At 34.6% G+C, this 12,099-nt stretch overlaps 2 protein-coding genes across 3 annotated transcripts; both read right to left on the reverse strand.

Annotated features, from left to right (window-relative positions):
* Window positions 1–1,313: 1,313 nt before the first annotated feature.
* LOC105169022 (uncharacterized) lies at window positions 1,314–2,080 on the reverse strand. Its single transcript, XM_020696254.2, has one exon. It carries the CDS (start codon window positions 1,893–1,895, stop codon window positions 1,551–1,553), a length of 345 nt encoding a protein of 114 aa, XP_020551913.1. The 5' UTR covers window positions 1,896–2,080; the 3' UTR covers window positions 1,314–1,550.
* Window positions 2,081–4,839: 2,759 nt separating this feature from the next.
* LOC105169023 (uncharacterized) lies at window positions 4,840–11,802 on the reverse strand. Of its 2 annotated transcripts, XM_088883911.1 has the most exons (8): window positions 11,579–11,802; window positions 11,242–11,332; window positions 10,901–11,079; window positions 9,515–9,588; window positions 8,147–8,296; window positions 7,134–7,419; window positions 6,022–6,255; window positions 4,840–5,474 (listed from the first exon to the last, which is right to left on the reverse strand). In XM_088883911.1, the coding sequence occupies exons 3-8, from the start codon at window positions 11,045–11,047 to the stop codon at window positions 5,109–5,111; spliced, it is 1,257 nt and encodes a 418-aa protein (XP_088740037.1). In that variant the 5' UTR covers window positions 11,048–11,079; window positions 11,242–11,332; window positions 11,579–11,802; the 3' UTR covers window positions 4,840–5,108. The 2 variants fall into 2 exon arrangements, with proteins under 2 accessions (XP_088740037.1, XP_011087583.3); XM_011089281.3 differs by lacking the exon at window positions 11,242–11,332 and having other exon boundaries at window positions 11,579–11,801.
* Window positions 11,803–12,099: the final 297 nt, after the last annotated feature.

Genomic DNA, 12,099 nt, shown 5'->3' on the forward strand with positions numbered 1-12,099 from the left:
GCATGGAGAGGTAAATAAATAACATAATTCACATGGGACGATATATAATTCCAAAATGGCCGAAATTTGAATTTCACATATCTATCTATATTGCTTATTAAGTGTGACGACCTTTAAAGAATCAATTTCTATCGTCAATATATTTTGACCAAAATGCCCTTGAATAACTCATGTTTACATAAAACAATCACTTTGTTAGTCATTTGATCTCATTTTTAGTAATTTTAGCAAGCTATTCATTTTCTTTTCTCTTTTTTATTAATTAAAAAATAATAATATTATATACATGCATCGCATCGAGCGTATTTTGTCCACTAATAAGATTAATTATAAATAAAGGGAAGAAGAACCGGGCGGTCGAGGCTGCATCTATGCATGTAATGTGGAAGAAGAACAGGACCAAGATTTGTACACTACTGCTGTTGCATTTTATTATTATTCCTCAAAGTCTGAGATGTTGGTGCAGTTGGCATCTCCCAATCTCAATTTAATGCATCACATGTTAACTTGCTGCAAAATAATCCACACCACACACACTGTAACTTACACAATTATATGATTTATAAATAAATGCAGTCGTTTTAATCATTATTCCCTGCAACCAACCCTTACAAGTTCATGATACAGATAGGGACATGCTTGTACGATTTTCATGTTTTTGTAAACATACCAACATTTTTTGGTTGAATAACATATTGTTTTATGAGCCATACAAACATGTATATACATTACAAGAATAAACAAATGGCATTTCTTGCACTACTCATTAAATAATAATAAGGGTCTCCTGAGATTTGGTGTAATGATACGTAGACTTCGTATGGTTTGAAAAATTATACCTAATATTCGTGACTTTTTTTTTCCTGTTCGATAAATAATGTCAATTTGTTAATAAAATTTATGGAATGTGTTTATATTAATAAAAAAAAATGAAAAGAAATTCATATTTAGCCCGATTGTTTTTTTTTTTTTTTTTGTGTGTTTTCAATAGCAAGCGATTATAGCATGATATATGACTTTGATGCAGAAAGCTTTGATCACATATTAAATACAAATAATACATCATATTTATTTTGTGATTTGGGCTATGACAAAATAACTACATTGCAAATATTATTACACTTCAGTTCAATTTAATAACAAATTCAAGGAAAATGGGACTTAAATTTTATATATGCTCCATAACTATTCTAATTTTATGAACAATTCTGTATAAATTAATCTTAAAATTCTGATTTTTCAGACAAGAGTCTACCTCTAAAAAATAGCCCCATTAATGCAACTAACATATATACATGGCTATACTACAGGAATTCCCATCATCATCATCAGCAGCAGCAGCACCACCACCACCAAAAATTCATTCAAACCCTATACACAAACAAATCTTCCCAAGAAACATCCGTCGCAAATGTATAAACAAGACCAGCACGAGAAACAACTCATACTTTAAGCCAAGTTTTACATATAATAAGTTACTACACTGAAATCCCAAATCAAACAGTTTTACTTAAAAATGGAAAAAAAGAAAAAAAAGGAAATCATCGATCCTACCATAAACAAGAAGACTGCCACGAACTTCCCTTTGAAGAACCGTGGCAAAAACCGTAGCTAGTGTTATGCAGACGCAGGAACAACCTTCTTCTCCTGGTGGTGAAAAAGAGGCCATTCTTGAGCTTCAACCACAGCATCTTCCTCAGCTTTCTGGCCGATCTGAACCGAACCCACATCACCTTTTTCACTCTGAAGAACGATTTCTTGATCCTCTCAGCCACACTCTGCTTCCTCGAGAACTGGTAGCTTCTCAAGAACAGCTGCCTCTTCTCCAACTCCGTGTACCCGGTCTCACTTCTGAAAAGGTACGCCGGCCCCATGCTCGTGTAGCTGAGTGCCATGGCTGCACCTATACGTACAGCATGCGTGTATATATGTATAGTTTTAGAGAGAGAAAGAGAAGGAGGGTGGGGGCTTTTGGTGGGAGGTGGGAAGGGTATATAAAAGGGTTTCGTTGGCGGCTTTTATGAAGGGGGACTCACATTAGTCACACCTGTATTTATTTTTTGCTTTAGCGACGGATAGCCGTCGCTTGAGTAGCGTTTTTGGATGTGGTCAGAAAGGTTTTTGGGGTTTGGACTTTTTCCCTTTCTTGTTTCCTTTTAATTCCTTACCTTATAGTAGAAGTTTTAGTATGTGGAGATGTTGGGTCAAATTTCCTATACGAATTTTGACTGAAATTTCATGATTTCCTAACCGTTTGGATATTCAAATATTTAGATTTATGATAGAATTAGTAATACGCAGTGTAAGATATGGAAGAATTATGTCTTTAAAAATATCAATGAATAAGGAATCATAAATAGTTCTAATGTTTCAGTTGTATTATATATAGATGTGGAAATGAAAATGACATTAGTAATTAGATGATTTTAAATTCACAATAATAATTATTCTTCCAGAAACGGAAACTTACAATAGTAATAAAAAGATTAGCTCAAACTAATATTGCGCACTTGTAGACATTTGAATCCCAAAATTATGTGGACTCTATATAGCAATTAGTGAAAATAGAATGGACCCTTGAAACAATCAAGTTAACAATTGTAATTTTTAGATGGTCTGCCACAACTTGGTGTTTGACGATTCATTTTTCACAGTTCCATACCATTAATAAAAACATAATTAGTAATGGGGCCTCGTACAAAGAACAAAACAAGTGTTTTGAATTTTAATGACCAATGTATATATTCGGGGTTAAATATTTTCCAAATTAAAAAGGCAAAAAAAAAAAGAGTGGTATAGAGATGATGGTCACAGGTCACGTGACCTGAACGTGCAATGTGGGTGAATTTGAAAGGGTAAAATGAGAATTTTAAAAAAGAGTCACGAGAGTATCGTATTTGTAGGTTGCTTTGCAGTTATGTTGTCTAATTTCACATTTTCTTTTATGGTTGGGACTTGGGACTATTCAATCACATCAGCAGCTTTTGACCTGTGGGGGGGGGGGGGGGGGGGGGCTTTCTTCCCCGCATATATGATCTCTATTTTAGGTACATCACCCCAACTCATATTTGCAATTTTCAAGAGGGGGAAAAAGAAGAGGGTCATTTTCCCTCAATTTTTTAATCCAAAAATTTACTTAGCTTGATGTCGTCTTGGAATTATTTACTAAAATATACTAGAGTTCCTTTTATTCCAACTTACGTGTACACACGGTGATATCAGCATTTCACTTTGTATCAACAATTATCCATCCGATTATGCAACTTAAAAAAGAAGCATTCCTACAATGCAATCAGATGAAGATATTTAAGAAAGATAGGTGGGAAAACTTGAGAAATGAGTTTAAGTAGGAGCTTAAAGATAGACTAAAGTACTAAAGGATCAGATAATCAAGACAGATACAACCAAAACATCCAGAATGCATGCGCTGTCTTATACTGTAAGCTTTGTAGTTTTCTCTATCTGATGAGATTAAGTGCAAAAGCAAGCTTGAAGATGCCAGCAAATCAAGACCTTGGACGATTCTTATCTCTAACCTCATTTCACATCATTAGTGTAAATAAATGCAGACCCCAAGGCTGATTATGGGATATAAATTGCTGTTGGTTGGTAGAACAGAGTACTTGATATTATACAAGCATCATTAAAAAGATCATTCATGATAAAACTAAGGATCAGCACATGTAGTTCCCTAATCATTATTAAATGATTGCAAGTAACTTGCAACCTAAACTAGGCATGTATTGATCAATCACCAAGTCACCTCTTCTTGTACAGGTTGCTTCTCAGTACAACATCAAAGTTGGAAGCTTTACAGTTACACAAGCAGCTATAAACTAAGAATGCAAGATTATGCAGACAAAACAAGAATTATGCCCGATATTATTCATCAGATGCATGTAATGGTCCGTCTTAGCATACAGAAATTCCTTACAAGTTCGTGTCCTAATCATGGATATCCACATAATACAAAGAAATTTTGTAATGCTTTTCTCCCCAGTTCTTAAATTTTCATTAAGTAAAGTCTTCAATAGAAAGTACAGGCATTCATGCGTTGCTACGCCCAATATGATTTCTACCTTTGTATGAATTCTACCAACATAAATTCGTCTCTGTGTTTGTATTATTTCTTAGATCAGACATATTGTTATTGATCAGTAAACTACTTGCAAAGTAGAAGATACTCCAGCATCGAAGAAATTAGCCTAAGATTATCATTCGGAATAGGGATCTCTTGACACGAGTAGAATTTAAATCTAAACAACCGCTAAGCCTAGAATCTAGCAGACATTCTTTAAGATCATGTTTGGTTTTCGAATTTTCCCTGAATTCTTGCCCTCATATGTCCACAAACCCATGCCTCTAAATGTATAGCTGAAGTTTAAGACGTAGTTACTATAGTTTCTATAGCATAGAACAACTCATGAGGCACCTTCTTCCTTGTTTATCTGCTATCTAGTCCTCTTAGCTTGCTGGCAAGAGGAAGTGTTGGATTCATGCCATTTAGTAATTTAGTCTCCTTATCCCATCAAAACTTCCTACCAATAGCAGTCAAAACAAGCACAAGAGATGCACAGATACCAGTGACTTACCCTGTAGTGCATATCAGTTTCTCTCAAACCTCAGAAGATCCATCAAACACAAGCAACTTACAAAAGATGTTGAGAGTATCTGAAATACCAGCAGTGCATATTCCTCTTGAACTTCAGTGCTGCAGAAGAATAGAAGTCCATGGTATAAAATCTGCTTGAACCAGAAAACACATGTTACAGATGAATAAAATAAAAAAAGGGAATAAAAGTTTTTTTCTCATACACAAAATAGATTGACTCGCAAATATAAAACAAATCAAACCCCTGAATTTCATTTCATGTACAATAATGCCCTCAAGTTCAGTACAGTGGCATGCCGAAATAAAAATATTTGTCTACACCACAACTGGCATGTAACTATGGTTAAAGCTCCTGTAAATATGGGAAAATGTCGAACAAATTTTTACCTACATGTACAAATCCTAGTCTCAGCAGCTGCAGTAACAGCATGAACTACCAAATATGACAAGAAAAGGAACACAACAGATGCCCAGATTCTCTACAACTTTATGCAAGTCATCTTGTCCCAGCTTCATTAGCAGCACCTACTTTTGTTGGATATCTAGAAAGGTCTATGTCAATGAGGGAAAGATCATAAGGCAGGGAGACTGAGTTTGATGCATCCCTGAGCAATGAGGAGTTCATTGCCTCCGTCTTCACGGTATCTTTTGTCCCATCAGAATTTCGAGGAGTACCACAAACTGAAGATGATAGGCTGGATGACTGCATGTCGTCGGATTTGCTCCCAAACATATGTTTGTTTCTTCTGACAGCATCCATTTCTGGGCCAGTTGGAACAAAAGTACGGGCCCTGTACTTTCTAGTTCCATCATCACCCTCGCCATGGTTGTAGAGCACATAATCATGATAGGTTGGTGCAAACTGTATGAAAAAAATATTAAATATGCAGATAATGAGAAGACACCCATATCAAGAAAACATACTTGAGACTCGAGTAAAGAGTAGCACTATGTTTGTTTTCATTTTCAAGTTATCTCCGGGACGAGTCAAAACATACCCAATGTTTGCCATCATTCAGAAACACCTTATCTAGGTGTTTTAAACTGTTTTAGCATAAATACATGCATATATATTACACATACATATACATAAAAATATATAAAAAAGACATGATTTGACAGTGATTTGACAATGAATAGTAATTTTTGTCTCCCAAAACACAACATTAAACATACAATACTTATTTTAAATTATCTTCAAAAACAAATCCAAACATACATACTATCTCTAATACACACTTATTTATCTTTGTTTTTCTCTCTCTATCTCCACAAAATACAACAAAACACTCAGAAAACAAATCCAAACATTATGCTAGTAAACATATTCATTAAATCCAAAAACATAAACAGGACCTGTTGAAGCTCCTCATCAAGAGTAATCAAATATTTTGAAGTATGATCTTTACCTGGTGTACTGTATCGTGGTAAAAGTCATTTAATTTCAAAGCATGTGCAAGGCTTGCAGTAAAGCCACGATTAACACCGATATTTGCACCAGCATACTCTTTGTAGGGAAAAGCATATAGATGACCGAGAGCAGCAATAAGCATCTCAACACAAATTATGAAATTTTGAAATTCTGCAGCTTCCTCTGTATCTTTTATTAAGCCAGACTTTGCCGCAAGAAAAACTAAAACGCCCTGCAAGCGAATTATTCTTAAAACTTAGCCAAGATTCTCAGCATATAAATTTAGTCATCAACCACAAGGCAGATATTAAACTTAACATAAGCCAGACAAAAGTCATGATCTGCTACTTGTATTAACTGCAAGATAACAAAATTCAAGCAAAAACCACAATTGTTAAGAAGCCTGAACATAAATTTGGTCATCAACCACAGGCTTATATCAAACAAAGGATGTCCCCAAGTCTCAAAGCAATATGATCCAGCCATGAATTCATTTCAACAGCTCATCTCATTATTAGTGGCCATCAGATTTCTTAGATCAATAGCATTACACTGTTCACTTGCTGAGTTCTGCAAGGATAATTAATAATGGCAAACAAGTGGCATGCAAGTCTAAATGATATACAAGAGAGACAGAGATAATAACAAAATAAACTAGAAGGCAGTCTAAAACTAGGAACTGAAAGGCCAATGCAGTTTTATCTGCTTGACAACTATGTTAGGGAAGGTATCATCATACCCAGATGCTACCTCTTACTTAAGATACTTGTAACATGTTACAGTAAAATAACAAGAATCAAATCATTCCCAAGATGTTGAGTTGTTGACAACTCGAAAATAGTGGCATTACACCCTTAGCGACTAAGTTAGTAAGCAATGGAAGACAGAAATTCTAGCCTCAACAATCCACTGAGCAGATAGTGGTCAAATTCAAGAAATAACTATAACAGTGGCAAGGCTCAGAGGACGAAGGAGAACATCTTCTATGTCCAAAGTTGGCAGATGAAAGTTATCATGAATATTTAGCAACAATACTTCACGATTCCAGTGAAAGAAAGTAAACTTTCAATATCACTCATTTACGTATAGTGAAATTCTCAAGCTTCATACCTGCCAGTACGTAAGAAATACTACAGACTTGATTATGATAAACTTGGGCACTGGATTGAATGGCTGAAGCAAATCTCTGCAAGCCACGTAAAACAAGGCCAAGGCATAGAGTGCCATAGAGTATGAGATCGTATAGATAATAGTGATGTAGAGATATGATTGCCTTGGGTTGAAATTCCCATCTTCATACTTCCCTTTTGCATATAATATAAAGGTAACTGCAACTAGAATGGGCTTGAGGATCACAAATTGCAAACACCCTTGTTTGCACCTTCGTATAAAGCGCCTACATGGATCAATAAAAATAAGCAAACTTTAGGAGGTGGAACATCATGTGAAAACTTAAAGGGAATATCTAATGCAAAACCATTATGGATGCTTTCAATAATAAACTAAACAAAACGCAATGGAAGCTTATTAGCAATCAATTACCAGCCAATTTATCCATAGTGGTTCATAGATGGCGAAAAATCCTAATGATACATTATGGCACTTAGGCCCAATTTAGACATAATTGAGTATGACATAATCGAGCTTGGAATAATTGATTTTAAAAATAGTGATTATGACATTTGGATTCACAATTTCATAATTGATTATGCAGTGCAGAATGCAACTAATCTCCAAAACTAACCTCATTCTTAAAAATAACGAAGAAATTTAAGAAGTTAATTTGTGGCCATAATCTGTAATTAGATAAAAAATAACTGCAGTAGGATTAATAGTTATAATTTGTAGCTTTTATAAAAACGTGGTCCGAATGAAACTTAATCCCAAAAGTGATTAAAGGAACAAAGGCCAAACAACACAAACTCCTCAACTACTTACACAAAAGAGATCAACATGATAATTCAGAAGGTCATCAAGTACTGTTACACCCTGGAATGATATAGAATAATCACATTCTCAATAACCATCCATCAATTAAACTATTCAAAATTTCCACAAGTACCACAAGAAAATTGAGAGCAATACTCTAAAACGAATGGTAGCTTCAAGATCGTGTTACTCACCCATCCAATGGAATAGGGGGGAAGCAGCATGTCATTAAACACCAATTTGGCTTTAGAACTTTGCCAGACAGACTTAGCACAACAGCTCCTGGACCACCTACCCATGCTAAGCACAGCGATAGGAAATTATAAATGACCCAAGCTTCATATCTGCAAAGACAATTCATTAGAACCACACAGTCTTGAAGCAAAAGAAATGAACCGCAATAGCTAAACTCATAGGCGAATCAATCAAAGCAATTGAAGATCAATTTCATGGAAAGATAGCAACAGGAAAATGCAGCAAATGCATAAAAAACAGCAAGCAAGAGGTGTGGGCCTAAGCTTTGATGCAATATGTTGGAATCCAAGATGTATTGGATCCTAGACCACCAATGCACCCAAGTTTCCACAATGAACTTACTCTTACATTCTTCACATGCAATAAAAACGAGCACGGCTTCCAAGAATAAGCAGCATCACCATGGAGGTCGTGCATAAAAAGTTATTCATTTATTTTTTCCCATTGTCAAAATTGTATCAAAACATGACATAAAATATACACTAAAACACGTGTCCCTTAAAAAGCATGAAACACCAAACAATCAATTTTTTATCATGTAGGTCAGATTAATTCTTGAAGGGTGACGAAGAAGAGGAGAGAAACAATTGAATGTATTGACTCTAACAGAGAGGCGAATAACTCCATTTAAGGAGAACTTTGTCAAAAAGAAAGATGGACGCAAGCAGGCTGCAGGTACACTAAGAAGTAGCTTAGGAAATTGTTCACTTGGACTGTATCCAGTACAGAAATTAATTTAAATGATTAAATTCCTAAATTATGGCCCTATACTAGTAATACATGTTCTTGAAATTGATACAATGACTGCCAAATTTGACCAACAATCTTAATGTTAATCACACACCAACTTTATCAATCTCATCAAATATCTGGTACGCCAAGCGCCATTGTTTGATTAAGTGGATGACATGAAAGAATCAAATTCTTGTTTGTCATGATAAAGCAGCAGCATATTTGCCTAAGTTGATACGGAGTAAAAAAAATTAACCACTCCAAAGCAAGCATGGCTCTTTTCCTTTTTGGGGTGAGTGTGTGTGTGTGACATGATCTGCTTTATTTCTGTCCATAACAAAATAAACATCATTCAATCTTGACCATAGTTTTATGTGCAACTTTAGAACCATTTAGCACAATTTTGGAGCGTTCACATTACTAGATAGAATTCTCCGACATGACCTGAAAAGGAAACAAGATAGTTCACATAAAAATGAAACAGCCATATGACCGAAAAAATGGGAACTACAGAGTTCTTCTAATTATTACTCTACATTGTTATAAGAGAAAGGAAATATCATGAACATACTTACACTTCTCTGATTGAATTGAAGTAAATTGCACTTTTATTTAGGACCAGGGACAGGAAAGACGTCAACGCATAAACCTATCAGGAAACCAATTTCAAGATGATCAGAACATGTTCCAAGTAGACTGTGGTAATGCATGCAAAACAAGGAAAACTCACAATTAATATTTCAATTGTTTTTGTTTGTTGTTGTCATTAACTTATGGAAATATGCGATCAGTATTTGGGATGATTTGACCAAAAATTAGGATACATTATACAATTGTTTATCACAATGATGGAAATTGTTTTTTAGTAAAGTCGTTTATGCCTAGGCTACGGTTTGGCTCAGACCCTACCCATTTATTAAATAAGCTAAAAGATATTCATACAAGTTCAGGAAAGCATAAAAGAGAAGTACTACTTCCTTACATTCATAAAAATCTACAGATAGGAACAATTCTATTTTAAAAGAATTAAACAGCCAATTTCCCTTATTCCTTTAATCAAGTACCGATGATGCCTTTGATTCGCATGTTACATCTTTTCTTTACAATGACTTAGGGTTATGACCATTTTGGTATTATCTGTAAATACTAGCACGGCCAGTGTCCTTGTTACATTTACATAATGAATTTTGCTACTTTGGGCTCAGATTAGCTCAGTTTTATGGAGCAACTACAACAATTGGAGGGGTCAATATATACAAAAAACTAAATTTATATATATAAGAGATAATTAAAAATCTTGGGGGAAGCCCCCGCGCTCCCCCCCCCCCCCCAACAACAACAAAAGAAAGAAAAGAAAAAAGTAGTACTCCTCCCTATCTCACAGAGGGTGTTTGGGTTTCTATTTCATCTATCCCAAGATGTTTGTCTCTTACTATAAAGTAGTCGTATTTTTCATATAAATAGCTTTTTTGTCCTCTTGTTTAAATTGAATAAGAACAACAAAATAGAACTTCTTTTTACCAGATATTAGTCACCATGTATGGGAAGACACCAAATAGGTGGTACTATAAATTTATTCATTACTAATTAGCATGTGGTATTTTTTTTTCAAATGGAAAGTTTTCAATTGTTTGTAACAATTTCACTTTTTAAAGGTTTTACATTTTTAATAACTAAAAATTTGGAAAAAAGAAAAAAAGGCCAAATTTTGACTTTCTCTATTTCCTCACAAACATCAGACATGAGATTCTTTATAGAACAGAAGCACAAAAAAAATAAATAGTAAACGAGTAAATATACAGAAAACAGGCAAAGGTTTACTAAACCAAATTAAGCACATGATCACCACATCAGTGAGAAAATATTTCAACTGTGAATAACAAATCCTAAAAAGCTTCAATTGTGTAAAACAGTAAGCATATGACCAAACAAGTCCAAAGGCCGAGTATCAAAATACTCACAGGAACCATGAAGATAATTCGGACAATGTATCTCTGATATGTCGGCTCAGTATAATTCAATAGATGTTTGTAAATATGAAGAATCGCCAATGTCATTGCCCCAATTGTACAAGGCAATGCTATAAGTATGTAGAAAAGTGGCCCCATTGGCGGCCCAGAGAACAAACCTTTAGCTTGACCTGTGAAGTAAAGAATACATCAAATATTCACAAGAACTACTTGAGACATAAAGGGGGAGTGTATGGAAAACAGCAAGCAGCTCTTTCTAACAAATACTAAAATATAAAAACTATCAAACTAAAATACTAGAATTCAGTTCAGATTGAAGTAACTTCGGCTACCAGGCACGGAACAACTATTTGCCTCAAGTTGATCGAACACTCATAAAAGCCCTAACCCCCAACAGAAGGGCATCTATTTCCGCACCGTACACTGAAGAAAACACAACAAACAACTGCTGATCACAAGCAGTTTGATAAAATGAGGAAATGAAGTTGAAACTAGTTAAAAATCGCCAATAATATATCACAACTCAAGAAACGCCGCAATTTGAAGTGGGCTCGTGAACATGAGACATACTTAAACTATATAATCACTACAAAGTTAAGAAATCACGAGCTCGAACTAATCTGGAAGAGCAAAAACGAAACCAAAAAGCAACATGCGTAACTCACTCACCTTATCAGGGAAGAATTTGGGAGAAGAAAAGAATGGAATATTGATCAAGTGAAGAGATCTGCTGGAGAACAAGAAAGAAGAATGAAAATTTGAAAGCAGAAGCAAAAAAGCGCGTTTGGCGTAAGAATGCTGGGTGGGTGTGGGGCAGAAAGGCAATAATGGCGGCTTCTAGTTCTAGTTTTTGCTTTGCTGTGCTGTGCTCTGTTTTCTTAACCATTTTTATTAGAAAGAAAATCCTCCCATCATCCTTTCATTTCTCCTATTAATACACTTGATGTGTTTCAATTTTTATCATGACAGGTGCTCTTACCTACATATAATAAATATTTTTATATTTTAAAATATATATAAACTAATACATTAATTTAAAATAAATAAATAAATGAAATAAAACTCATTTAAGAATATCATAGACACAAAAAATTTAATATGGGTGAATTTTTTTAATTATGTCGATAATACTTTAAGTTTATTTTCTTTTTTTTTATTTCTATTTTTTGTAAATGTGAATTGCTGATTAT

This window comes from Sesamum indicum, linkage group LG8, assembly GCF_026168435.1.
Source record: "Sesamum indicum cultivar Baizhima isolate 11 linkage group LG8, ASM2616843v1, whole genome shotgun sequence".
Classification (NCBI taxonomy): domain Eukaryota; kingdom Viridiplantae; phylum Streptophyta; class Magnoliopsida; order Lamiales; family Pedaliaceae; genus Sesamum; species Sesamum indicum.